This window comes from Harpegnathos saltator, unplaced genomic scaffold, assembly GCF_003227715.2.
Source record: "Harpegnathos saltator strain DR-91 unplaced genomic scaffold, Hsal_v8.6 scaffold700, whole genome shotgun sequence".
Taxonomy (NCBI): Eukaryota; Metazoa; Arthropoda; class Insecta; order Hymenoptera; family Formicidae; genus Harpegnathos; species Harpegnathos saltator.
Window position 1 is genome coordinate 58,859 of NW_020230539.1, and position 26,846 is coordinate 85,704.

The 26,846-nt window shown below is 43.1% G+C and overlaps 2 protein-coding genes across 2 annotated transcripts; one reads left to right on the plus strand and one right to left on the minus strand.

The window, feature by feature from the left end:
- Positions 1–22,341: 22,341 nt before the first annotated feature.
- Positions 22,342–23,966, plus strand: LOC105192452 (uncharacterized). The gene has a single exon (XM_019845669.2). It carries the CDS (start codon positions 22,352–22,354, stop codon positions 23,849–23,851), a length of 1,500 nt encoding a protein of 499 aa, XP_019701228.2. The 5' UTR covers positions 22,342–22,351; the 3' UTR covers positions 23,852–23,966.
- Positions 23,967–25,629: 1,663 nt separating this feature from the next.
- LOC112590052 (uncharacterized) lies at positions 25,630–26,331 on the minus strand. The gene is made up of 2 exons (XM_025305582.1): positions 26,011–26,331; positions 25,630–25,912 (listed from the first exon to the last, which is right to left on the minus strand). Exons 1-2 carry the CDS (start codon positions 26,114–26,116, stop codon positions 25,686–25,688), a joined length of 333 nt encoding a protein of 110 aa, XP_025161367.1. The 5' UTR covers positions 26,117–26,331; the 3' UTR covers positions 25,630–25,685.
- Positions 26,332–26,846: the final 515 nt, after the last annotated feature.

Here is a 26,846-nt window from a genome sequence, read left to right on the forward strand (position 1 = left end):
TTTCAAGCAACGTATAAATTTTATACGTTGCTTGAAAAATTTTAATTAATGGTTTCATCAGTAATATATGTTGTCTCCATTTCTAATGTTTCGTATCACCTTCTCTGTAGAAATGCTGCCACGATACTGATGAAACACGTTACAATGTGTGAGAGAATCCTTCCGTAAAAACCGTTAAAAAGATCGAATAGAGGGGACCAACAGTCCTTTCTACCTAACAAGGTCTTTTCTTAAAACGTTTGCCTGTTCTTTGCTTGCGAGTCTCATCTATATAATATTTCGCATACTATTTTAATAAACATATAAAATGTATCACAACAAAAATAATATACCAACACATAACTGTCAAATGTACATCGATAAACCATACAATGTTTATTTTTACAGACAAGTAAAATTAATTTTCATCCACAATATTGCGAAGCAATGGAAACATTTTATAATATGTAGACATTTATAAAGTTTGTATTTGATTTCGACATGTATAAAATTTATACGTTGCTTGAAAAATATATAATCAGTTCATACGATTTATATATTAGGAGTGCAAAAAAGTTCTGAGCCTTTTTTTGCAAAATTCAAAATTTATTTAAAAACAAACAAAACTATATTAATCAACGAAATATTCCCCGTTTGCATCGATGACCTTTTGCCATCTTTCGGGCAGCTTGCGAATTCCCTGATGGTAGAAGCTCACCGGCTTCGAGGCGATAAAGTCATCAATGTATTTTCGTATCTTTTCAAGTGTCACAAAATGTGTATCAGCCAAGAAATGCTGCAGAGACCGGAATAGGTAGTAATCGGAAGGCGCCATGTCTGGGCTATACGCCGCGTGCGGGAAAAGTTCCCAGCACGCAAAGATATGGTCCTGAGTCACTTTCGCAACATGTGGTCGGGCATTGTCATGAAGCAGTATCACTTTACGACGTCCTTTGCCAGTAAATGGCCTCTTTTCTTCAAACGCATCGCTCAAATTGCTCAATTGTTGCTGATAGCGATCTGCCGTTACTGTTTCACCCGGCTGTAACAACTCGTAATACAATACACCTTTCCATTCCCACCATATGCAAAGCAAAACCTTCTTGGCGTGGATATTGGTCTTTGGCGTCGATGTCGAAGGTTGACCAGGGTCAACCCATGATTTTTTACGCTTCGGATTACCATAAAGTATTCACTTTTCATCACCTGTAATGATTTGGTGCAGAAAATCTTTTTTCCGGAACCTTGAAAGCAAAGTGAGTGCCGTGTCACGCCGTCGATTTTTGTTGTCTTCGGACAGTGCATGCGGAACCCATCTGCCTTCCTTTTGAACTTTTCCCATTGCACGTGTAAACGTGTGGAAATGGCTTGTCGCGTAACGCCAAGTTGCTCTGCAAGCTCCTTTTCAGTTTGTGCAGAGTTTATATCCAACAATGCTTGCAGTTCGTCCGTTTCAATCTTTTGAGGGCGTCCAGCACGCGGTTCATCTTCAAGACTGAAATCTCCTTGGAGAAATTTTTGATACCACTTTTTACACGTAGCATAACTTGCAGCGTTCTCTCCATATGCAACACAGATCATTTCAGTGGCTTCAGCAGCATTTTTCTTCAGATGAAACGCGAAGTGGATGGAAAATCGAATATGCTCTTTTGTTATTGCCATCGTGAACACTGCTGATTTTAAAGTTATGTGCATCAAACGCCAAATCGCACGGTGTTTCGAAAGACCAAATGTCACTGCTTTAAAACCGCAAGAGGGCGGGAAAATTAATGCAATTTAAATTGTGGTTTCAGTAGTATGAAATCTAGGGCTCAGAACTTTTTTGCGCTCCTAATATTTTTATTTCATATTGCGTTCAAATATCCCGAAATGTCCTTATTTTTTTATATAAAAACGAAATAAATAAATTAAAAAATAAATAAATAATTATTAATAACGTATTACTATATGTCGAAAATTAAAGAAAAGGAAAAAAACCATGAAGTGAAGCAGTCGTCGGTGGGATCCGAACGCTCGCCGTCGGTGCAGAAATCTATGTGTGGGAGCCTTAGTCCCCTCAGCTACGCCGCTATTTCGAAAGAGGTCGTAAAGTTCTGCTTATGTAAGATGTAGTTGCGTGACCCTAACTTTGTTTCTTAAATTCTCTTAAACAAAGACGCATTAGCACGAACGGCTCTAGGGTTTTCATCACCTACATACAAGCTATCGAACGCACTATGACTCGTTCGAAAAATGATTTTCTAATTGGCGTCATCTCCTTGTTAAACGCCTTATGTATAATGTCCGGCACAATATACAATAAAGTTCGCGTGTGGATAAAACAGGTCAAAATAAGTAGATAAATCCTTTTTTATTCTTTAAACAACTATGTAAAATTTCAAGTACTTAATGAAAGAAGATTAACCCTTTGCGGTCGGCAGATTTCGAAGAGATCGATAAACATTGATATCTGTAAGTTGATCTAAACATTTGAATCTAGCATCGGGAGGATAGTTTTCTTTCATTATCGCAAGCCTCGTTCGCCGTGTCGCGCGCCAGGCGATCATGAATGACATCATGCCGCCAGCCTGGCGGCACCAACTTCTACGACGACTTGCAAATACCGTCACTGTGGCGGCATCGACCGCAAAGGTTTAATGCGATGAGACAACGTGATCGCATGAAAAATGGGGATTGACTGTGCTTTTATCTTTTAATATCAGTATTGGATAATAGCGAAAGGTGAAGAAAAGATGCAAACGGTGCGTAGACATTGTCTACAGTAGACAAAAACATTTTTTATGCGATCACACTAACCTATTGCATCGTACATGCTGATTCGTTAATCTTCTTCCATTAATAACTCAAAATTTTACCTAGTAGTTCGGAAAATTATATATAAAGGATTGATTTTTAATTTTGATCCGTTTTATCTACTTACAAGATCTATGAGTATGTTATGACGGTTATCCTTCTTTGCTTTCTCCGCCCGATACAACACGCATTTAATATGCACGTACGCACGCACACCATTTCATAAAGGATAACATTGCTAAGCTTCCACCGATTTTGATTTACTTGTGTACGATATATTACATACATCGAAAATGAGCGAATATGTGTTTAATTCAAATAATAACTTAAACATACGAGGTGTATATAAAAAGTTCGTGAATTTTTTCGCACTGAATTTTTTTCTGCTGACATGGCAACACTGTAAGTTTCTACAATGATGTAATGTCTAGGGGAAAGCCTCACGTATCCTGAGTAAAGGCTATCACACACAAACGAACTTAAGCAGTAAGCAAATCGACCAATCACAATCGAAATTTAAGGACGCCATTTTAAAACTTACGAGAATAATTGATTGTGATTGGTCAGTTTCTTTACTGCTTACGTCTTACTGCTTACGTTCATTTGTGTGTGATGGCCTTAAAAGTTTGGCCACGGTCGAGTGAGATCTTTGCTTTTGGTGTCTGTTTTTATGAACGTACTTTTGGTCGGCGGAATGGAGCGACACGTTTTACGTGAGCCACGAAACATCAAATTTCTCGTAAAACTCGGCAAAAACGACCAGCAAATTCTACAAATGTTGAAGAGTAGAAACACCCTAGTTCACCTCGCATTAAAAAAACGCACAAGAGTCGTTCAAAAATGAAGATCATGCTTATCGTTTTTTTCGTTATTCATGGAGTTGTTCATCATTAATATGTTTCAGCAGGTTAAATTGTTAATGCAAAATTCTATGTTGAAGTCTTGAAGCGTCTGCGTGAACGTGTGCGACCTGTACGATTCGAATTGTGCGGAGAACGCGTTAGTCCTGCATCACGATAATGCACCTTTGCATACCGCACACATTATGCTTGAATTTTTGGTCAAAAATAAAATCACTACGATGGACCACCTTCCCTATTCAAGGCGAACCACTCCATTCTTCAACATTTGTAGAATTTCCTGGCCGTTTTTGCCGAATTTTACGAGAAATTTGATGCTAGTTCTTTGCACGGTTAAAACGTTTCGCTCCATTTCGCCGACACGACCAAAAGTACGTTCACAAAAACAGAAACCAAAAGCAAAGATCTCACTCGACCGTGACCAAACTTTTACTGAGGACATGTGAGGCTTCCCCATAGACGTTGTACCATTGTAAAAATTGTGAACAAAGAGCATCGGCAAAAAATGCCCGTTTTCGGTATCTCGATTTTTGAAACTTTTTTTATGCCAAATGGTTACTTATGATGACCCAAAAATCCCTGCAAAATTTCAAGATGAGTATATGCCCCGTTTAAGAAATATAGGGGGTCAAAGTTGACCATGTCCAATTAAAAAATATAGCAGCTTCACATTTATACTCCAATAATAATGTCCAAAAAATTCAGCCGAAATGGTTCTTTTAAGATTTTTGGCTGCTGATTACGAATATGAAGTCAGATTTTAAAAATTCAAAATGGCGGATCCAATATGGCGGACGAATTTTTCTTAAATTCATCAGATTCACTTGAAACTCGTTACTCGGAGGTTTTTGGGGTCGCTGATTACGAATCTAACGGTTAACTAACTTTTAACCAACACTAAATCTTCTTTGTCACTACATTAAACCTACTTTGACCCTACATAGAATCTATTTTGTCCTACAATGGACCTATTTTTCCTCACATTGGACTTACATTCTACCTAGGAGCGGTGAGCATCGAGCGGACTGAGTCTCGTTTTAAAGAGTTCGGCCTAGAGTTACGAAACCCTGAAAACAAAAGACTATCAGCAGATCATCATTTCATTAACATTCCATTCCATCCTACATCTTATTTGTATCGTACACTTGCGAATGTAATAAAATAAAAGTTTCAGTTTCGAAAATCTGGAAATATTGTTATTTTAAAAATATTATTAATGATAAATGGTAAGATTTTTTTTGTACTCTTTGTTTTTTCATGCTAATGACTTTAATCTATGCTTTTTTGTTGTTTAAAAAATTTTTATATGCGCTACTGCAAAAAGTTCGACTTTCTAGTAAAAATGCCTTTCGTTAAATGCGTTAGCTGTGATAAGCAAAAAAGAAGTAAAGATGACAAGTTTTTTATCTCTTTCGTATTTGGTGAACCCCAAAAACTCCCGCGTAACGAGTTTCAAGTGAATCTGATGAATTTAAGAAAAATTCGTCCGCCATATTGGATCCGCCATTTTGAATTTTTAAAATCTGACTTCAGATTCGTAATCAGCAGCCAAAAATCTTAAAAGAACCATTTCGGCTGAATTTTTTGGACATTATTATTGGAGTATAAATGTGAAGCTGCTATATTTTTTAATTGGACATGGTCAACTTTGACCCCCTATATTTCGTAAACGGGGCATATGCTCATCTTGAAATTTTGCAGGGATTTTTGGGTCATCATAAGTAACCATTTGGCATAAAAAAAGTTTCAATAACCGAAAACGGGCATTTTTGCATGGGGCTTGCCGAGGCTCTTTATTCAAATTAAGCAATTAATTCCTAAAATGAAATACAGAGGTTCTGAATATAAACTTTTTTCTTAATTTAAATAAATTTAAATAAATGTATTCACAGTCATATTCGAACAAAGATTTGTTTAATTTTAATACAATTTTTTCTCAGTATATAATATGTGCAAAGTTGAGTAAACTAATTTCGATAAATATACAGAATAACGGACCACCCCTCACGGTCTTAATGTTGACATATATTATAGAACTAACTTACATTGACATATTGTAGAACTTCCTGAGTAACAATCAAAAGGTTTTAGCCATCGTCCATTGTTTATTAAAAAGTTATAAATAATGATAATAAAAAATAAATAAAATTTTATTGATAAAGCCTATTTTTTGACACAATGTACATTAAAGAATGTTAAACAATATATACAAGGTGGTTCAAATATGACCGGGACTGATTTTTTTTACTAAATCCTTTATTGTCAAATACATATTTACATATATCACCCTTCAAAGTACTTCCCTCCAGAGTCTAAACATTTTTCCCAACGAATTTTTTCTGGAAGCATCCTAATGCCCTTTTCATAAAAGTCTTTCGGTTTGCTGCGTATCCACTCCCGAACAAAATCGATGACGGCGTCGTTATCCGCAAACCGCATGCCTTTCAAGTCTGATTTAAGCCAAATTGAAATGGGACACCCCTTCTGCCACACCCGCTGTACAGTCCCGATTTGGCCCCAAGTGATTTCTATTTGTTTGGAAGGCATGCGGTTTGCAAATAATGATTTGATGCCATCATCGAATTTGTTCGGGAGTGGATACGCAGCAAACCGAAAGACTTTTATAAAAAGGGCATTAGGATGCTTCCAGAACGTTGGAAAAATCTTTAGACTCTGGAGGGGAGTACTTTGAAGGGTGACATATGTAAATATGTATTTGACAATAAAGGATTTGGTAAAAAAAATCAGTCCTGGTCATATTTGAACCACCTTGTATAAGCGGGGGAGGTAGCGAGGGATCTCCTTAAAACCTATAACAATTATATGCAGATATAAGTTAAGTTAGGCTAGATGATAGATCTTAAGAGAACTTTTTCAACAATGTCCAACAATATATAAAGATGCAATAAGTTAGGTTAGATTAGGTTAGGATTTGTTTGGAAAGGGGGTGCAAGGGAGGAGCGGAACCCCCACTTCAGGGAACTGGCCCTCAAGGTGCGCAAAGCCGGACTGGCTGCAGCTAGTCTGACGCGCAACCAAGGGGGCCCAGGCTGGAGAGCTCGCCGCCTGTACGTCACGGCGATGCTCTCGATCGCCCTGTACGGGGCGCCCATATGGGCGCCACAGCTGGGGGTCTACCGCGGCGGTAAGCGCGCACTGCGGCAGGCCCTGAGGCCCGTGCTAATCAGGGCGATTCGGGGGTACCGTACTGTGTCGTACATGGCGGCGACCACCCTGGCCAGCGTCCCCCCTGTGGAGCTCCTCGCCGAGGAGCGGCACCTTCTGTATTGGAGGGTGAAGGAGCTCCGCAGGGAGGGAAACGTGTCGGTCAGGATCCTGACGGGTCTGAGGCTCCAGGCCGAGGCCCTGACCCAGGGGAAGTGGAGGGACTTACTGTCCGATCCCCTGGGTCCCGGGCCAGCTACGGCCGAGGCTGTCCGCCCTTGCCTGTTCGAGTTTTCATCACAGTATTGCCACGAGTTTGTGTCGTCAGACGAATTGGCTCCTATGTGGTGAGCACCTCAGGGTGTTGGTCGCACTCAGCTACACCGATCGCGCTGGATTTGGCTGCCGTCGGGGTGCGGTGCGCGTTCCGAATCTACTTCACGAGTCAAGTCAAGTGATCGAGGAAAGAGGCATTGCCTCGCCCGTCACTCGCAATGGACTTGAAATCCATGACAAAGTATCGTGAGATACACGAAATACGATTTTCTGATGTGGCTGGTCGCAATGTTGAACTAGCGTCGAGAAATATTTGAAATGCACGATGGCAACGGTGGTACACAAGCGAAGAAGTGTCAGAAAGAACACACGGGTAGCCAAATGCCTCGTTATCTGATCAGTGACGCAAAAGGGATAAACTAGATTTATACCCATCATTCCCATCTAGAGGAAGAGTAAACTTCGAACAATTGAACGACCAATGGCACAAGTTGCAAAATAATGGCTCAAAATGAAAAGCATGGCGAAACAAAGGCTTAAATATGATGGCTCAAATGGAATTGCTCAAAAACACTTCACAATGAAGATGTTATGAGGAAACAGCAAAGCAAAGCAAAACTAAGCTATATAGCATCCAAGGAAGAAAGACAGGAAGGCGGGGTCTGGTCTGCAAGAGCTTGCTTGCTCGTAGCCGGACACCCAGTTGTCTCTAGGCATACGTACACACGGAGGAGGGAATTAAAGTTGCAGGCTTGAAGAGATATAGTGGATCCTAACGAAGGGGCAGTTACCCACACGTTTCTCGGGAAGCCGCAGCCAGCCTCCGTGTGTGTGTAAGAGACAACTGAAGGGCGCAAGAGCCAAGGAAGCGGAGGGGTAACCCGCAACCTAGCTCGAGCGCCATGAGAGTTACGTTCCACAGTGACGTTTCCCATTCAGGTACTTAACGGTACCTGCCTTCCATACCATACGAAATTCGTATGTAAATTCGTACATAATATCAAATATAGCTAATATACATGAGCAATACATCCTATCAAAGAGCCTCGTAAGAAATGAAAAGCAATACGCCGCAAATGGACTTGAAAAATTGACTCTGACTCTGAATCAAAGACATGCTACCCAAAAATATTCGAACGAGCTTGCAGGGAGTCATCACACGAAGGATGGTCTCCATGGCAAGCGAAAGTCTACATTCGGGCTGAATAACTGAGTAGGAGATGATACATCTGACCCCGAAGTATTCAGCAAAAAGCATGGCAATAAACGACGGAGCATGTAAACACTGACGTCTTGGGGCAAAGCACACGTGCGCTGATTGTAACCCAGTGCACCAAAAGGAGATAAGAGCTGAGATTTCCAAGTGTACACCACGTGTGCATCGAACGAAGTCCAAAAAGACGAAAGTCCCACATGGCAGGGGCTTTCAGATTGAAAAAGTAAAATGCCCCATGACACGACGAGCAGTCAAGCGTCCAAAATAGCAAATGATGCTGTGGACGCCAAAGAACTCACCAAAGCAGAGAAGCGAATCTGGGAATGACCTGGGGGTTTTGGCTGGCGTCTTACGGACCGCTATTGCCATGCGTGACATGGAACGGGGCGACCTGGGCATTGTCCTGGGGCCCCGAGTCACGTTATGGACTCTGCCAGGTGTACCAGGACATCCATGGGACTCATGCGAGAGCCCTCTTAAAGCCAACAAGGAAATCGTTAATAAAGACACAGCCCGGGTAGATGAAGGTAGGCACACGCTCTGTCGAAACGGGAGTCGCGATGCGAAATCCAAGTCTTCCCATTGCGATGCAACGAACCGATTGTCTCGGCCTGGGAAACCGAACCAACAGGGGTAGCGACTGGGAAAGACGAATCATCGAGACAGGGAAAATACGAAAATCGAACTGGCAAACAGCATTGTAGATGCTCTAGGTACAACGCTAGGACCGGGTATATACCTACACTCGTGAAGTTGAACAAGTCTCAAGGCTAACGTTCGGGTCGCGCCGAAGGCTGAATGATTGTGGGGACGGTAAACATGCACAGTCGCTAGCGACCCCCCGGGAAGACTACGGTTGACCCGCGGTCGAACGATATCTCAAGTTACGGCGAAGGAAGCGCGCCTAGGGCTGAATGGCTGTGGAGATGATAAAAATCACAGTCTAAAGCGCTCCCCCAGAGGACCTGTCGACCCCTCTGCGGTAGCCCAGACTTGGTAGCAGTCTTCATACTGTCCGCATTGTATTAGAAAGATTAGAAAGGTGCGGGACTGCCCCCGCAAAATCTTCGGGTGACGAGCAGCAGCCACAGAAAAGTTAGGATCTTTTTCGGAGGCATCTGCGTCTCCAAAGAGGTAGAGAAAATCTGCCCTCAAGGCTCAGTTTTAGGCCCAGCTTGCTGGACAGTCATGTTCGACGGCCTCCTCCGTGAACTTGACAAAGAGATAGGCAGGTCATCCATCGTGTATGCCGACGATCTGCTGGTCACAGTCGAAGGCGACTCCCGTTGTGAAATTGAAGAGCGAGGGCAGCACACTGTTGACTTTGTCAACAAAAGGTGCGAAAGGGCAAAAACTCCAGATCTCTTTGCTTAAGGCGGTTGTCCTCAAGAGTACATTGATCAGGAAAGCCAGGAGAGATAGGTATAAAGGGAGAAGCACGTTTAAAACGAAAGGCAGATAGAGTCGAGAGATCTAACCTTGCGGCGCGAGACCACCGACCATCTGATTAGGGCCAAAGAAAATTCAATCAGAAAGTTAGGCATCTGGGCATTCATTTTGACAAAGGAACGAGAGTACCCTTCCATTGAAAAATACTTGCGCGGTAAGATCGGACCGCTTTTCAATTTAGCTAGGGCTGCGGGATGTCAATGGGGGCCGCGCTTTAGCGCGCTCTCGACGATCTATCGGGGTATGTTCACTCCGACGGTTGGCATATGCCACTGCCGGATGGATCGACCGATGCGGAGAGGGGCGGCCTGAAGGATCTCCGAACCCTGCAGCGCCGGTGCTCATGTTGGCGATTAATGCATATCGCACGGCGTCGACGGGGTTGCTTTGTGCTGCTGCAGGTGCGGTCCCAGTTGATATCCTCCTTAGCGAATATAAGGCGTGATATTCAGCTAGGAAAGAAATGAATGCCAGAATAGGGAACGTCATAATCCCATTCACCGGGAGCATCAGAGACTAATGGTCTCTATAGGAAGAGGTGCTAAACGTACGCAAGCTCGATGGTCTTCTTCGAGCAAAGGCCGTATAATAAGCACCTTCCAAACAACGTTCGGGACAGGGTGACGCCGAGGGCACAGCGATGTGTCACTTGATTGAATGTCCGGACTTCGAGCCGCAAAGTAAAGCTCCGCGACAATTCATTCCAGCCGGAAGCTGGAAATGGCCGGAGATGGCACATTTCTTCGTGGCAACTCCAAAGGCCTATGCCGTGTTTGCGGCATTCTGTAGGGGATCCCCTTTGGTTAAAGGGTCCACGTCAGGCTTCCTATTTCACTTTCGTTTTCTTCTACTCTCTTTTCTTTCTCTTTTCTCTACTCTATTCTAGAATTTTTTACCCACTTTACAATTCTACTCTACAACCATGTCCGCTAAAACCTACCTACCGTATTATATTATTCCTCACTAGTCCCATCCTACTCAAGGGTCAGAGCGTGTGTCCGGGCTCGGGACACAAATGAGCGGGCCTCCCCGTGGTTCCCCGTGGACGCGGCACGCGAGGCGACACCCTGACGGGAGTCGACGCGCGTGTCGCGACTAAACCGCTCATCCTGCGAAGTACGACCCACGCAGGCGCTGCTGGATTTTTCCATTGCCCGCTTCAGTGGTAGAGGATAAATCACTGGAAAGTGGAGTTGTGTAGCGTATAGCTTTTATAAGCTGAGATAGCACAGCGCGGCACCTTACGGGTGTCAGGCTTCACAATAACTGCCTGTCCGAGTTGATAGGCAGGAGGGGACGTGGACTATCTTTCCGTCTGGCGTAGGTGCTGACCGGGCATGGGTGCTTCGGTCGGTACCTGCGCCGGATCAGGAAGGAGCCCACCACTCGGTGCCACCACTCGGTGCCCCGTGTTGGAGGACACAGCGCACCACACCCTGGCCGCGTGCCCTGCATGGGCCGGGGAGCGCCGTGTCCTCGCCGGGGCGGTGGGATGCCGAGGAGGGGAACTCTCGCTCCCGCACATGGTCAAGGCCATGTGCGGGAGCGAGGAGGCGTGGACAGCGTCGGTCTCCTTCTGCGAGACAGTAATGTCCCGGAAGGAGACCGCCGAATGGGGGCGATGACCGTACCGGGGCTGCAGCGCCGGGGCGGTCGGAGTCCCCCGGGGGTCGAGGGACACGACAGCGGGCCCGGGGCAGCGCCGGCCGAGGAGGGCCGGGAGCTCCCTCGGCCGTCCCGGGCCCGCCACCGGTCGCAAGGGGGGAGTAGGGGGTGGTTCACCTACCTTCCCCCCTGAGCGACCGGACAAGTAGGGACAGGGGGAAGTGGTGCCCCAGTTGGGGCTGGGCCCACTCCCCCACAAATCCTCCCCTCCCTGACTAGCGGGGAGGGGGGTAAGGAGGGAGGGTGGATGTCCCCTCTCTCCTTGATCGGTGACACCAGAAGGCCAACCGGCGGGGCAACCCGCCGGGACCGCGCCCTGGATTCCCTTCGCGGAACAGGGCGCGGTACATAGGTGGCGAGGGGCTCCCGAAAGGGAGACCTGGGGCCGGGGGGTTGGGGAGAGAATGCGGGAGCAGTTCCCCTGACTCCCCTCCTCACGGTCCGATAGGTAGATATCCCGCTGGGGTTTTAGTCGGTAAGAGTCCGACATAACACCTATCCCCCCAAAGGGTGGAGGTATCCATGATGGATTTCCCCTGCGTGACCAAAAAAAAAAAAGGGAGGAGCGGAGCCTCTCCCTTGCACCCGCTTATATGTATTGTTTAACATTTCTTAATGTATATTATGTCAAAAAAATACATACAAATGTACGTTTCACAGGTCTAATGTCAACAACAGCTTATTTCATTATGGTAAGAAATGTAAATAAAACAACTTATGTTTATCGAACAACATGACAAGAAGAAACTTTAATATCTATATATAGTATCAAAAAATTACATTATATTCATTACATTTTCTTTCTTAATAACTTTTTAATAAACAATGAATGACGGCTAAAACCTTTTGATTGTTACTCAGGAGGGTTAATTCTATAATATATGTCAACATCAAGACCGTGGGAGAATGATCTATTATTCTGCATTTTTATCCTAATTTCTTTTAATTAACAAGGAAATACATAAAAATGTTTCCTTCCGATTTTTATGAGCTAAAAATATGTTATTGAAATTGTCATTGAAATATGTAATTTAGATCAAAATAAGGGACATAATTTTCTTATATGTGCGCAATTGGTCTTTTAAGAGGTGAAACATCCTTTTGAAAAAGTCGATATTTTTCTTTCCTAGTATGTATTATTAAAAATATAACAAATAGAAAAAAATTTTCCGAATAAAAATTTAATGGTTTAGGGAATACGGCATTTATAACGGCGTTCTCATTTTTTTAATGCTAAAATTTTAGACATACTCCCACCACTTACTATTTTCTTATAATCTAAAAATTATTTTTACCGAATGAAAAGATACGTTATGCCGAATTATATATATTAATAATACTTTCCAACATACAAACTTTTCGACAAAGATCTTTATGTATCTGTAATGCTATATATAGCCACCTCCATTCAGTATATATACACACAACGTTCTCGTTTTCATAATAAGAGACGATTAGTATTGACATATAGAATACGCGCGTAATCATAAAACATTTCAATATACAGGGTGTTCCGTAAGTCGAGGTCAATCGCTCGAGAGATGAATGGGGGGAACCACAAACAAGAAAGAAAGTTGATACAAACATAGGTCCAAAAATGCATTGTTTTCGAGTTATCGCCATTTTTATGTTAAAATTTGAAATTGCTTTGCTTTCGAATTTTTTTGGTTTTGGAATTTCGATGGTTTTTATGAGTTTCAAAACACAACTAAAGTCAAATAAAAGTTGCGGGCTGCTGTAGCACTACCCAGAATGCACCGCGTGGAGGTACAGCCCGCTTAGCATCCCTTGGCAGAGATCAGGACCCTACAGTTCGTCACTCCTGTGGTATTTAGTGACTACCAAACCCTCTCTGTCGTGTCTGTGTGTGTGCGTGCGTATGTGTGTGTGTGTGTGTGTGCGCGCGCGCGCGTGTATCTGTGTGTGTGTGTGTGTGTGTGTGTGTATGCGTGCGTGCGCGTGTGTGTGTGTGTGAGTGAACGTAAAAATTATATGAGGTGTTCGAAACATTAGAGAAAATCCGGAAGTGCTACAAAGAGTTCGGGATTCCTTAGAAAGAAAGCTTAGAGCCTGCATTCATGCAGAAGGAGGTCATTTCGAATGTAACGTTCTGGAGGAAGAACGCAACTTGACGCTTGCTTTCGCAAGCTCCGACGTACTCGCAAGTCTGCGGTGCAGATCAAGGATCGGAAAGACCCCTTTATCTGGTGCGGACGTACGTCGGTGATCCTTTATTTAGGTCAAGGAACTGAATCCTTTTACCTGGGATAGGATCGTGAGCGACGGTTGAGGGAAGGGAGAATTTTTTGGTTGAGAATAATTATTTGGAAAACGTGATTAGCTTACAATTACAAACAACTTGTTTTATTAGTAATTAGACGGATATTCACAATGAAATAAAATTTATAAGCTTTTATAATGTGTACGTATACATATATGTATAAACAATCGCGGTCTGAGCAAAATTCCGTGTTCGTTATGTCCGACTGTGATCGAAAAGATTGGCCACTGGCACCTGATTTAACAATTAAGGCGGAATGCCAAGGGACTAGAAAAAGGGAAGCAAATGAAGGAAAAGAAAAGAGAGAGAAGAAAAGAAGAAAATGAAGAGACAGGGGTCACTCAGGCAAAAGAAAATATAAATAACTTATTGCTGGTTCTATGATGCGAGTCGATAATGAAAAGTGTAATTGCTGCGTGTCTGTGAGGATAGACCCAAGTTTGCGCCAAGAACAGGAAACTGGTCTCAGCAGGATCTCTCGCAATGTCTCAAGGACGCACAAAATCGTTGCACAGAAGAATCAATAACTGAAGAACTCTGATCTGCCTCACTAGGAGGCTTGGTTATTAAGAGACCCTGAAGGGGTGTTGATGAGAAGACTCTGTCCTGGCTGCGGGTCGGTCGAGAGGAGAAGTAGAAGTGTCATAGCCTTTTCATTTTACCAAAAACGTCACCTCGGTCGAGAGGTGGGGTTTGAGAAGTTGCGTCAGGCTCCAAAGTTTATGTCCAAATATGGGTATAGGATTTTGTTGCAAACATTTCGAAGGTGGGGTTTTAGTGGGGTTCTTAGATAAATATGATGAAGGATCAGGTATCTATGGCAGTAAAAGACTTCAAGGGTCCGCTAGGGTTAGTCAGAGGTTGTGCGCGAGAAGAATTTATAAATAACATGGGAAAGCATGAGTTTCCGAAGATCAAAGGCTAGTAATATCATATAACAGCATGAAAGATTGTCTGTTCAGTTCGTCTTCAAAGAAAATTATTGCTCCGAACAGGAAGTTATTTAAGGTTATTTGGAGAGGAGATATATGGTCAAAATAACTCAGCGGATCTTTTTCGACGGAATAGAGGAAACTCCGATTAATGTAGAGAGAAAAAAAAGAGAAATCTGTGTGTGTGACGCCACTGTTCTCGGAGGGTCGCGGAACATGAACGTACGCGGAGTCGGCAGGATGCAACACGAATACCTCATACAATTTTCACGTTCACACACGCACGCACGCACGCACGCATGCACGCACGCACGCACGCACGCACGCACGCACGCACGCACGCACGCACGCACGCACGCACGCACGCACGCACGCACGCACGCACGCACGCACGACAAAGAGGGTTTGGAAGCACTAAATACCACAGGAGTGACGAACTGTGAGGTTCTGATCTTTGCCAAGGGATGCTAAGCGGGCTGTACCTCCACGCGGTGCATCCTGTGTAATGCTAAAGCAGCCTGCAACTTTTATTTATTTGACTTTAGTTGTGTTTTGAAACTCATAAAAACCATCGAAATTCCAAAACCAAAAAAATTCGAAAGCCAAGCGATTACAAATTTTAACATAAAATTGGCGTTAACTCGAAAACAACGCATTTCTGAACCTATGTTTGTATCAACTTTCTTTCTTGTTTGTGGTTTCCCATTCATCTCTCGAGCGATTGACCTCGACTTACGGAACACCCTGTATAACAATAAAAGTAACAATAATAACAATAATAATAATATTAATTATTCCATACACAACAATATAGTTATATATTCCCACACTTTATCTTTGTGAAAAAATACATACGAGGGTAGTCCCAGAAGTACTCGACCTAATAAACAAAACACAACAAATTTGGGAAAAAATATCTTTATTTCTCTACATAGTCTCCTTTTTGCTCAATACACTTTTCCCAGCGATGTTCAATAGCTTCGATACCCTGTTCATAGTGGGAACTGTTGAGCTCCTCAAAATAGCCATCAACCGCAGATTCCACCTCTTCATTGTTGGCAATTCTTTTACCACCGAGCCATTTTTTCAAGTTTGGAAACAGAAAATAATCCGAAGGGGCTAAATCTGGCGAATAGCGATCTACGTGAGGAAGCAATTCGAACTTTAACTCAGTGATTTTGGCCATCGCGATAACGGATGTGTGAACTAGTGCATTGTCTTGATGAAACAAAACTTTCTTTTCCGCAAAATGCGGCCGTTTGTTCTTGATTTCATCACTCAAACGCTGCAATAAGTTCGCATAATACTCGCCGTTGATTGTTTTTCCTTTCTGAAGATAATCAATGAAAATTATCCCACGCGCATCCCAAAAAACTGACGCCATGATCTTGCCTGCAGATGGAACAGTCTTCGCCTTCTTTGGAGCCGATTCTCCCCTTTCAGTCTATTGCTTTGACTGTTCCTTCGTCTCAGGTGTGAAGTGATGGACCCATGTTTCATTCATGGTTATGAATCGACGCAAAAACTTGGTTTTATTGCTGTGAAACTTCGCCAAACACTCGATTGAAACGTCCTCACGACGCTGTTTTTGTTCTATTGTGAGTAATCGCGGCACCCATCTTGCGCACAGCTTTTTCATGTCCAAATTTCCAGTCAATGTGCGATGTACAGCACTTTTTGAAATGCCTACCATATCTGCTAACTCGCGCACTTTCAGTTGACGGTCATCCAATACCATTTTGTGGATTTTCTTCATCATTTCTGGCGCAGTCACCTCATTTGGTCGACCACTGCGATGTTCGTCTTGGCAGCTCGTACGGCCTCGTTTAAACTCTGCCACCAAATTTTTTTCTGTTGTAAACGAAAGAGCAGACTCCCCCAGAGTAGAATCTAGCTCTGCTTTGATATTGATTGGACTGAGGCCTTTCAAATGAAAGTATTGTATCACATAACGATGACCAATTTTTGCCATGTTTACAAATTCATTGAGAGCGTTCATTATTGATGGCTGCCAAACAAATACTAAACAACGTAGCGTCGTCAAACTTCAAACTTAAGCTTTATAAGGTTGGTACTATCTACCATAGTCATTATTTTCAAACAACAACCGCCATCTATACATCAGGTTGACTACTTCTGGTACTATCCTCGTATATGATCTCTGAAAATGAAATTTTATTTATAAGAAGTTTGTATGTCTATGCTGTGTTTGGTAGTACTGCTACTAGCTTTTTCTATATAACTTGGATAACTATTCTATATAACTTACAAGCAGAGTGTCACAACTGTCTCTCACCGATTTGAATGGGCTTCGGATATGTTGTAGAGCATCAAAAACTAAGGGATACATATTTCTTTATATCGGCTTTGGAGCATGTTTAGGGGGTGAAACCACCCATTGAAAAAAATAGCCGTTATCGTTTATATCAAATATTTTCTAAATTATGAGTCATATGAAAAAAAGTTTCAGACAAAAGTTTTGCAATATTTTATGCTCTTTGCAACCATGTGTTCAGTATTTTTAAATTTCAAATGTTGAACTACTCCCCCCCCTCTCGTTACTCTGGCAAAATTTTTAAGTTTTTGTAAGGACAAAAATTGTAGAGCATTAAATACCAAATCCATCCATATATAATATTAGAAAATGGTATTTAATATTTTGGACAAAACGCAATGAGAAATCTTCATGATATACCAGGTCAGTAAATATGAAACCGGAATTTGCCCATAGATGGCTCTAGTTGTCAATGTAGTTACCGTCAAACCGCGTCATTGGCGCCATTTCCATTTGTTGACATCTGACAAAGATTTTCAACTCACAACAATACAAGTTTCATACAACAGCATTGTTTGTAATAGCGTTGAATATATCGAATTTTGTGCCTGGAAGTTACGATTTGCGGACAGCATTGATTTTCTGTCATTTGAAGAAAACTGCTGCAGAATCGCATCGAATGCTTGTCGAAGCTTACGGTGAGCATGCTCTTGGTAAATCACAGTGCTTTGAATGGTTTAAAAAATTCAAACGTGGCGATTTTTACGTGAGAAACGAAGAACGTGGAAGACCACCGAAAAAATTTGAAGACAGCGAATTGCAAGCATTGTTGGATGAGGATGACGCTCAAACGCAACAACAACTCGCGGATTAATTAAATATGACACGAGAAGCCGTCTCCATACGTTTGAAAGCTATGGGAAAGATCCAGAAGATGGGAAAATGGGTTCCACATGAACTGAATGAAAGACAGCAGGAAAACTGAAAAACCACTTGCGGAATGCTGCTCACTAGGTACAAAAGAAAGTCATTTCTCCATCGAATTGTGTCTGGCGGTGAAAAGTAGATATATTTTGAGAATCCTAAGCGTAAAAGATCATGGGTAACTCCAGGCGAACCATCGACATCGACTGCAAGGCCAAATTGCTATGGACGGAAGACAATGCTCTGTGTTTGGTGGGATCAGAAGGGTGATCTATTATGAGCTACTAAAACCTGGCGAAACCGTTCATACTGAATGCTACCGACAACAAATGATCGATTTGAATCAAGCTTTGCGTGAAAAACGATCAGAATATCAAAAAAGGCAACACAAAGTGATTTTGCTTCATGATAATGCACCCTTACACACAGCAAAACTGGTCAAGGAAACGATTGAGGCGTTTAGTTGGGAAATACTTTTGCATGCGGCTTACTTACCAGACTTGGCTCCATCTGATTACTACTTATTTGCATCGATGGGACACGCACTTGCTGAGCAGCGCTTCACTTCTTACGAAAATGTATGAAATGCTCGATGACTGGTTTGCCTCAAAAGAGCAACAGTTTTTTTTGACGTGGCATCCACAAATTGTCAGACAGGTGGGAAAAATGTATAGCTAGCGATGGGTAATATTTCGAATAAAATATTTTTTATCATTTTCATACAATAAACGTGTATTTTCTATACATTTCATATTTACATACCTGGTATGTACCGCTCTGCCCGAGTAGATAGATACTGTAGGTAGATACGCTGTGATATTTCTCTACAATTGTACTATGCTTCACGACTTGTGCATATTTTCTTATGCTACAATTAATCGTAATGATATGATATACGAGGGCGGTCCGATAAGTACTTAACCTCACCGCACGATGGCGCCACTATCGCAAGAGAAATTTACTATCGTGTAGTACATTCTCGTAGATGGCTACTGTCGAAATTTCAGCCGAATCGGACTCGTAGTTTTGTTTTGACCGCGTGTGGAAGCGGGCGTGTCCGCGGATTTTAGAAAAATGGAAAAAGAGCAATATCGGTCGGTGGTTCGATTCTTGTTTTTGGAAGGGAAATCGCGCAGCGAAATCAAAGAGCGCTTGGATGCTGTGTACGGTGACTCTTCTCCTTCGATGGCGACCGTCAAAAATTGGTTTAACGAGTTTCAACGTGGTCGCACGTCGGTTTTTGATGAGCCACGCCCAGGTGCCCCGAAAACGGCTACCACGGAGGATAACATGACAAAAATCCACGATCTCGTATTGGCAGACCACCGATTGAAGATGCGCGAGATAGCTGAGACAGTAGACATCTCAAAAGACCGCGTGGGTCATATCCTGCATGAAATTTTGGGCATGAGAAAGCTGTCGGCGCGATGGGTGCCGCGTTTGCTCACTCCGGACAACAAGCGCAACCGTGAGACCACTTCAGAGCAGTGTTTGACGCTGTTTAAGCGCAATCCGAAGGAGTTTCTGCGTCTTTTCGTGACTGTCGACGAAACATGGATCCACTGGTACACACCAGAGACCAAGGAACAGTCGAAACAGTGGACTTCACCCGGCGAACGTGCTCCGAAGAAGGCGAAGACTGTTCTATCGGCCGGAAAGGTGATGGCCACCGTTTTCTGGGATTCACAAGGTGTGATCTACATCGACTACCTGGAGAAGGGCAAAACGGTCACAGGGCTGTACTATGCCAAATTATTAGGCCGATTCGACGCCGAATTGCAGAAAAAACGGTCCCATTTGGCGAAGAAAAAAGTGCTCTTCCACCATGACAACGCACCGGCTCACACCTCCGCCCTCGCCACGGTCAAATTGGTCGAATTGGGCTACGAACTGCTGCCCTATCCACCGTATTCTCCAGATTTGGCCCCGTGCGACTTCTTTTTGTTTCCAAACTTGAAAAAGTCACTCGCCGGGCAGAAATTTGAGTCGAATAAGGAGGTCATCGCCGCCACGGAGGCCTACTTTGCAGACCTCGAGAAAACGTATTTTTCAGACGGGTTAAAGAAGTTGGAGCATCGCTGGGTCAAGTATATCGAGCTAAAAGGAGACTATGTTGAGAAATAAATCGCCACTTTTCCAAAATTTTCGTTTTTCTTTTGTAGGCTAAGTACTTATCGGACCACCCTCGTACAATATTACACGAAATAAAAATGCTTTATGAAAACGTGAACAACAGAATAATTTGCATATATAACAGTAGCAAATGTGTGTGTAGCATCGCTATTTGTACAAAAGCTCCAAATGTATATTTTCTTCATTTAATGTGTGAAATTTATGTTCACTACAATCTGAAAGATATGTCGATTAAGGATAATTAAAATAATTAAAAAAGCATTTCATGCAATGCACGTGAAATAATGAAACACATTATCATCAGCCTAATTAGAAAACCTCCTAACTTCAATTTTTGACAAAATTAAGATACTCATTTTGTTCGATTTATCTCGTCGACTTTGATTGAATAAAATGAGTCTCAATTTTGTCAAAAATTGAAATTAAGAGGTTTTCTAATTAGGCCGACGTTATATTACCTCTGCAAGCGTGTAGTGTGACAATACAATATATTTTATTAATTGCTGAATGAAACATAACGAAGGGCTTAACAAAAATTATGGAGTAATAATTTATAGGATAGAGAGGAACAATACAATAAATTATAAAAGAATAACACGTTATTATATATATTTCACAATAGTAATAAACAAATCAATACAGTATTTGCATATAAACGAAAAATAAATGTTACATTTATGGCACATATTCGTTGCAAAGGTGGTTGTTCCAAATTGGAAAAGCATCTGCGGTTTCATATGCTCGTTAAAATCTCCCAGAGGATTCTCGCAGAAGCCGGTAACATCGAGTCACCGCTCGGGTAAATCGCCCATGTTTACAAGCGAATTATTTGCTCGATCTTTGTTTTACCGTTTGGTGTTGTCTCGGCGCATTACAATGTATCATTGTCTCCGTGACAATAACATTCTTGCCATTAGACGGAAAGTGCGAGAATCTAATATCTCGTGATTAACAGCAAAACAATGGTTATCACCTCGATCTCTGTGTCAGCTAAACAATGATTTATTCGAATCTGCCAATCGGCTCAAGCCGCATCACATATATGAGATTATAAATATCACGGTCGATTTCGTAGCGACAGATTTTGGATCAGATTTCAGATTCAACTCTCGAGGATCCGTTCTGCTACTGCAGTGCATCGAAACCGCGTCGCTCGGGCGCCTGATCTCATTTCTCAGGTTTCTTTGGTTATTTTCTCGCTGGGAAACATCTATCGCACTGATTAATGTTTCGTGACACGTGGAAAATTATAATCGGTGTTTGCGCTCAGTCAACGATGCTTTCCGAGACGATTTGTATTCGATACCATTCGACTTGCGAATCGCTGTAATTAGTCATCAACGAAATAAACCGCATCTGAAACCCGGAATCAAGCAACTCATTAATAAAAGAAACGATCGGTCCTCTCCTTTGGCTGACTACATTCGGCTCGATCTGCAATCACTCTCGCGCCCAAGATCTGGGTGATCTCGGCATTCAAGGGTTGGAGCGACTCGGACTCAACCCGCAACATTTGGTCCTTCGAGCCGGATTCGAGAGTGTGCAACACAGGTGAAGAGGACGACGAAGACTCGATATTCAATCAGGATGGTTGAATTGCTCACAAAATAGCTTCAGTGGAAGCGCGTGATCGATCGCATGATCGAAAATATCAAAAAAATCGGCAAAAATAATTTGATGTTCGGAAAGGTCCGCTCAAGGCTGACAATCCTCAAGGAAACCTGGTCGCAATTCTTGGACGGGCACGCCCTCCTAACCAAGGCCACGCCGGAAGCATCCCGAGGGGCGATCGACTATTTCCGAGACCACTACTGCGAGGCCACCGAGAAAGTGTTCGAAGCTACGCACGACTTCCTAACCGAGTGCTTGGAGGAACTACAGCCGCCAATGAGTCCATATGCCTCCGGTAATTCTTCTCAGTCTCGTGCGCATTCTGTATTATTCCCATATTTGCCTCCCATCCGTTTGCCGCCATTCGAAGGCTGCTATGAAGAATGGAAGCAATTCCGAGATCATTTTACCGTGCTCATTATCAGTAATCGCGATTTAGACGATTTCGTGCGAATGTACTATCTAACGTCATGCGTAAAAGGTCGTGCGCTCGAGTATATCGGGAATATTCCGGTTACCGCCGATAATTTTGGAACGACATGACAGGCGTTACTCACGCGATACGAGAACAAATGGCGGCTGATCACAAAACATTTATCTGCGTTGCTCAATCTCAAATCGATTTCGCGTGAGTCTGTATGCGATTTGCAAGCACTTCACGATGACGTGAATATCGCGGTAGCTTCTTTGCAAACTTTACATCGCTCTCCAGCAGACCTCTGGAATGATATTCTCGTACACATAGTCAGTAACAAATTGGATCCGGTAACCAGGAAGGCCTGGAATGTCCGAATGAGTGAGAGTAGTGATCCGCTGACGTTTGAAGCTCTCAATTTATTCCTTACCAGTCGCACGCGTGCTCTCGAGGATTTCGCCGTCGGATCTTCGAACGTTACGACGGTGAAGTCTTCTCCTGTGTCGCGGGTTCATGTTGCTGCTGCGTCGACGCTTGCAGTCAACGGATGTTCGATATGTAAGGGGCGCCATTATTTTAGTGCTTGTCCGACATTTGTGCGCGGGCATCTTTTCCGAAGACGCGATTTCGTGAAGCGGTATCAGCAATGTTATAACTGTCTAAGTCCGAATCATTCGGTAAACGAGTGTAACAGTAAACACTCCTGTCGAATTTGTCAGCAAAGACATCATAGTCTGCTTCACGCTAGCGCAGACTCGGTTAGAGATCGTTTTGTAGTAGAGTCGAATCCGGGGCTGTCATCTCAGACGGTCGAAGCACCAAGCGCGGTGCAGTCCTTGCACGCTTCTTCTATTGTGTGGTCTGTTAAGCAAATACTTTTAGCGACCGCCTGGGTGAGGGTCATCGGGTCGAGCGGTCGAACAATCGTCGTCCGAGCTCTCCTGAATCAGGGCTCACAGATGACCTTCGTATCCGAGAACTTGGCGCAATTACTGCATGCGAAACGACGGCGTATTTCTGTCCAGGTATCGGCCGTCGGCGGAGTTCATGCGGGCACAGTTCGTTATACCATGGATATTTCTGTTTCGCCGCGTGACTCGATGTCTCCCTCGTATCACACGAAAGCCGCCATATTAGGAAAGCTTACGCATTACGCACCGAAACACGTTGAATCTCTTTCAGGTTATCCACATCTGGTTGATTTACCATGGGCAGATCCTAATCCCACTAGTGCCGATCCTATTAACATCATCATCGGCTGTGATCTCTACAATGAGCGTCGTGAAGGCCGCCTCGGTGAACCAACAGCGCAGAAGTCAATTTTTGGATGGTTATTCTCAGGCCCTATAGTTTCGTCGGCGATACCCTCTTTGTCGCCGGACGTTGCAGGTGACGAGACGGCTGCATTCAATATAGCCGTGCACCATTGTTGCGACACAGCGACTCTCACTAAAGAAATTGAGCAATTTTGGAAAATTGAGGAGCTTCCCAAACACTCGTTTCTCACCAAAGAGAATATTCAATGCGAGGATCACTTTCGATCCACGCACTCTCGCAAGGGCAGCCGATATGTCGTTCGTCTCCCGTTCAAAACGAGCCCTCCGCTCGACTTGGGAGATTCTAAAATGAAGGCCGCTTGTCAACTCGAGTCACTAATGCGTCGCTTGCATGCTTACCCCCAGCAATTCGCCGAATATGCCGCATTTCTCGATGATTGCGAGCGTCTTGGCCATATGCGCCGAGTGCCGGTCACGAATGCTATTGGGTCACGCGCTGTTTACATGCCGCATCATCCCGTTTATCGTTCTGACAGTCAAACAAGTCATTTGCGAGTCGTGTTCAACGCTCTAGCCGCACGGCAACTGGTCGTAGTCTAAACGATAATCTTCTGTCTGATCCAAAGCTGCAAATCGATCTTCCGGCGGTAATATTGCGATGACGAATTCATAAATTCGTGTACAGCGCGGACATTGCCAAGATGTATCGTCAAATCTGGGTAGACGAGCGAGATGTGGGTTACCAGTGCATTCTGTGGAAAAGTGACTCGATGAATGAATATCAATTGCTGACAGTCACATACGGAATGGTTTGCGCTCCTTTTTTGGCGTTGCGTGTACTTGGTCAGCTCGCCGACGACGAGGGATCTCGCTTTCCTCTTGCGGTTCCGTTGCTGCGACATAATATTTACGTCGACGATCTATTATTCCGAGACGGCGACCGCGATCGTCTTTTTCACGTGCGTCGACAGCTGGATGCTTTGCTTCGGTGTGGCGGCTTCCAGCTCCGGAAGTGGGCAAGTAATTCGTCGAAGCTTCTCGCGGACATTGATGCTCGCGATCATGGTTTGGTATGCACTACGTCCTTGCATGTTGACGAGAAGGTGAAAATTCTTGGCATTGGATGGAATCTCACGCGAGATAATTTCGAGGTGAGGGTCTCTCGAGGGATGCGTTCCAGAAAGCAAACGGTCTATTCTGTAGGCGATTGCTAAAATTTATGATCCGCTCGGCAGGGTCACTCCGATCATTATTACAGCGAAAGTATTTATGCAGCAACTCTAGCGGGAAGGTCTTACGTGGGATGATGCGCTTCCGATTAGCTTGTGAGAGTGATGGTACCTGTTGAGCACTTGAATTTAAATTGGTAACAAATATAAATATGATATAACGCAATTAAAAGTTCCGGATATTTTTGTATTTTTACATAAACAAAACTATTATTCCGGGTTAATAACAACACTGGACGTAAATAACAGGCTTTCATGAAATAGAAAAGAGAGATCAATAATTTGAGAACATTACATATTATAAAAACTATGATCTACGCAATCACATTACAGGATGGATGGTTATAAGTTTACAACCCGAAGTGCGAAGATTGGATTAAGATAAACATAAAAGTCCCATACCGTTTTGCGAGATTCGCAATAATTATTGAGTTATTAATGACAGAAATCTGTCGGACGAAAACGCGCATTTACAGGGTGGCCGGTTATAAGTTGCCAATCCGAAGTATAAAAGTAGATTGAGTTAAGACAAATATAAAAGTCTCATAGCGTTTTGCACGATTCGCAATAATTATCGAGTTATTAATGACAGTAATCTGAGGAGTAGGAGCGCGCCGACATAGGGGGAGGATGAGGGGAAGGATAATGCGCCGCTATTCGTTTTATCTCGCTAGACCTACGCCGCACACCGCCAACAGTTGCTGACAAGGAGATGACGCAACCTGTTTCATCGATTTCAACACGAGTCATAGCACACTCGATAGCTATGATGCTGTGTATAAACGCCCTAACATAATATACGTGAATGCGTCTTTGTTTACGAGTAATTTGCAATTAAAGTTTGGCTCGCGGAGCCGTGCCCCACATAGGGCGCAAGTTACGACACTCTTTCACGAATCCGGCGTGGCTGAGCAGACAGAGGCTCCCGCGCCACGAACACTTTTGCGCCGACGACGGCGTTCGAGTCCCGCCGACGACTGGTTCGTTTTTTTTTCGTATGTAAAGACATGTAATAAATATTTTTATATTATTCTTATGTATAATTCCTTTTTTTGTTTCTACGCTATTAATCAAGGCTAATTAGGAGAGTCAGGTCTTTCAAATATGAACACAACTTTTTTATTAATTACAATAAAATGTTTTTGTCCATATCAAAACACATACACACACACACATAAGGCAAATATAAGGCACACAAATGAAAGTTACGTATTATAAAATATGGTCATGCTGTTGCAACTTTGCGGATGGAATGCCGTATAAAAGCATGTAAAACATAATAGTTTTTTGCACCAACTGCACGTAATGAACGCATAATTTTTTGCACAAATACACTTTTGACTATGTATAGTTTGTGGAAAACATATTTGATTGATGTTGTAAAATACTTCGCGACTGTCAACAAGACTGGACGGAAATTGTATCAAGACATCTGCAAATATGAATTCAATATAATTGATATTGTATACAAAGCCAATAACAATACGTACAAGTATATCTTTCCATTGCTCACACATTCAATATATTTACCTCGAAGATATTCTATTGCGTTCGTCAACACTTCTTTCGTAATATCACATTTTGCTAGATTTTGCACATAGTTGATCGTTGCTTCATCTACAAACGTAGTTTCCATTTTTAACACGAGTTTTTCACTGTTCACGTTACGAAGACTGCCCAGAGAATGAAGAGAGCACGTCACAAAACATGAGAATCCCTCTGCGAGAAGGGAAAAGGGAAGAGGGTTCCTTTCCACTTGTAACGGTTCTAACGGCTCTCGGGTTTCTCTCACACAAAATAATCAGTCTGGCCATTTCTTTCCCATACCATACGAAATATTTATGCGAAATAGATTTACGCGAAAAAAACATTTTATTGTAATTAATAAAAAAGTTGTGTTCATATTTGAAAGACCTGACTCTTCTAATTAGCCTTGATTAATAGCGTAGAAACAAAAAAAGGAATTATACATAAGAACAATATAAAAATATTTATTACATGTCTACATACGAAAAAAAAAACGAACCAATCGTCGGCGGGATTCGAACGCCGTCGTCGGCGCAAAAGTGTTCGTGGCGCGGGAGCCTCTGTCTGCTCAGCCACGCCGGATTCGTGAAAGAGTGTCGTAACTTGCGCCCTATGTGGGGCACGGCTCCGCGAGCCAAACTTTAATTGCAAATTACTCGTAAACAAAGACGCATTCACGCATATTATGTTAGGGCGTTTATACACAGCATCATAGCTATCGAGTGTGCTATGACTCGTGTTGAAATCGATGAAACAGGTTGCGTCATCTCCTTGTTAGCAATTTTCATCTCGGATTTATATTTAGCCACTCCAAAATATTCTCATCACGACCGCAATTT

Bases quoted from the DNA above. Each gene is read 5' to 3' on its own strand.
- LOC105192452 (XM_019845669.2), top strand. From the start codon at position 22,352: ATGAGTGAGAGTAGTGATCCGCTGACGTTTGAAGCTCTCAATTTATTC.
- LOC112590052 (XM_025305582.1), bottom strand. From the start codon at position 26,116: ATGGAAACTACGTTTGTAGATGAAGCAACGATCAACTATGTGCAAAAT. The intron at 25,913-26,010 runs GTAAATATATTG...TCATATTTGCAG, and splicing joins CGCAATAGAATATCTTCGAG to ATGTCTTGATACAATTTCCG.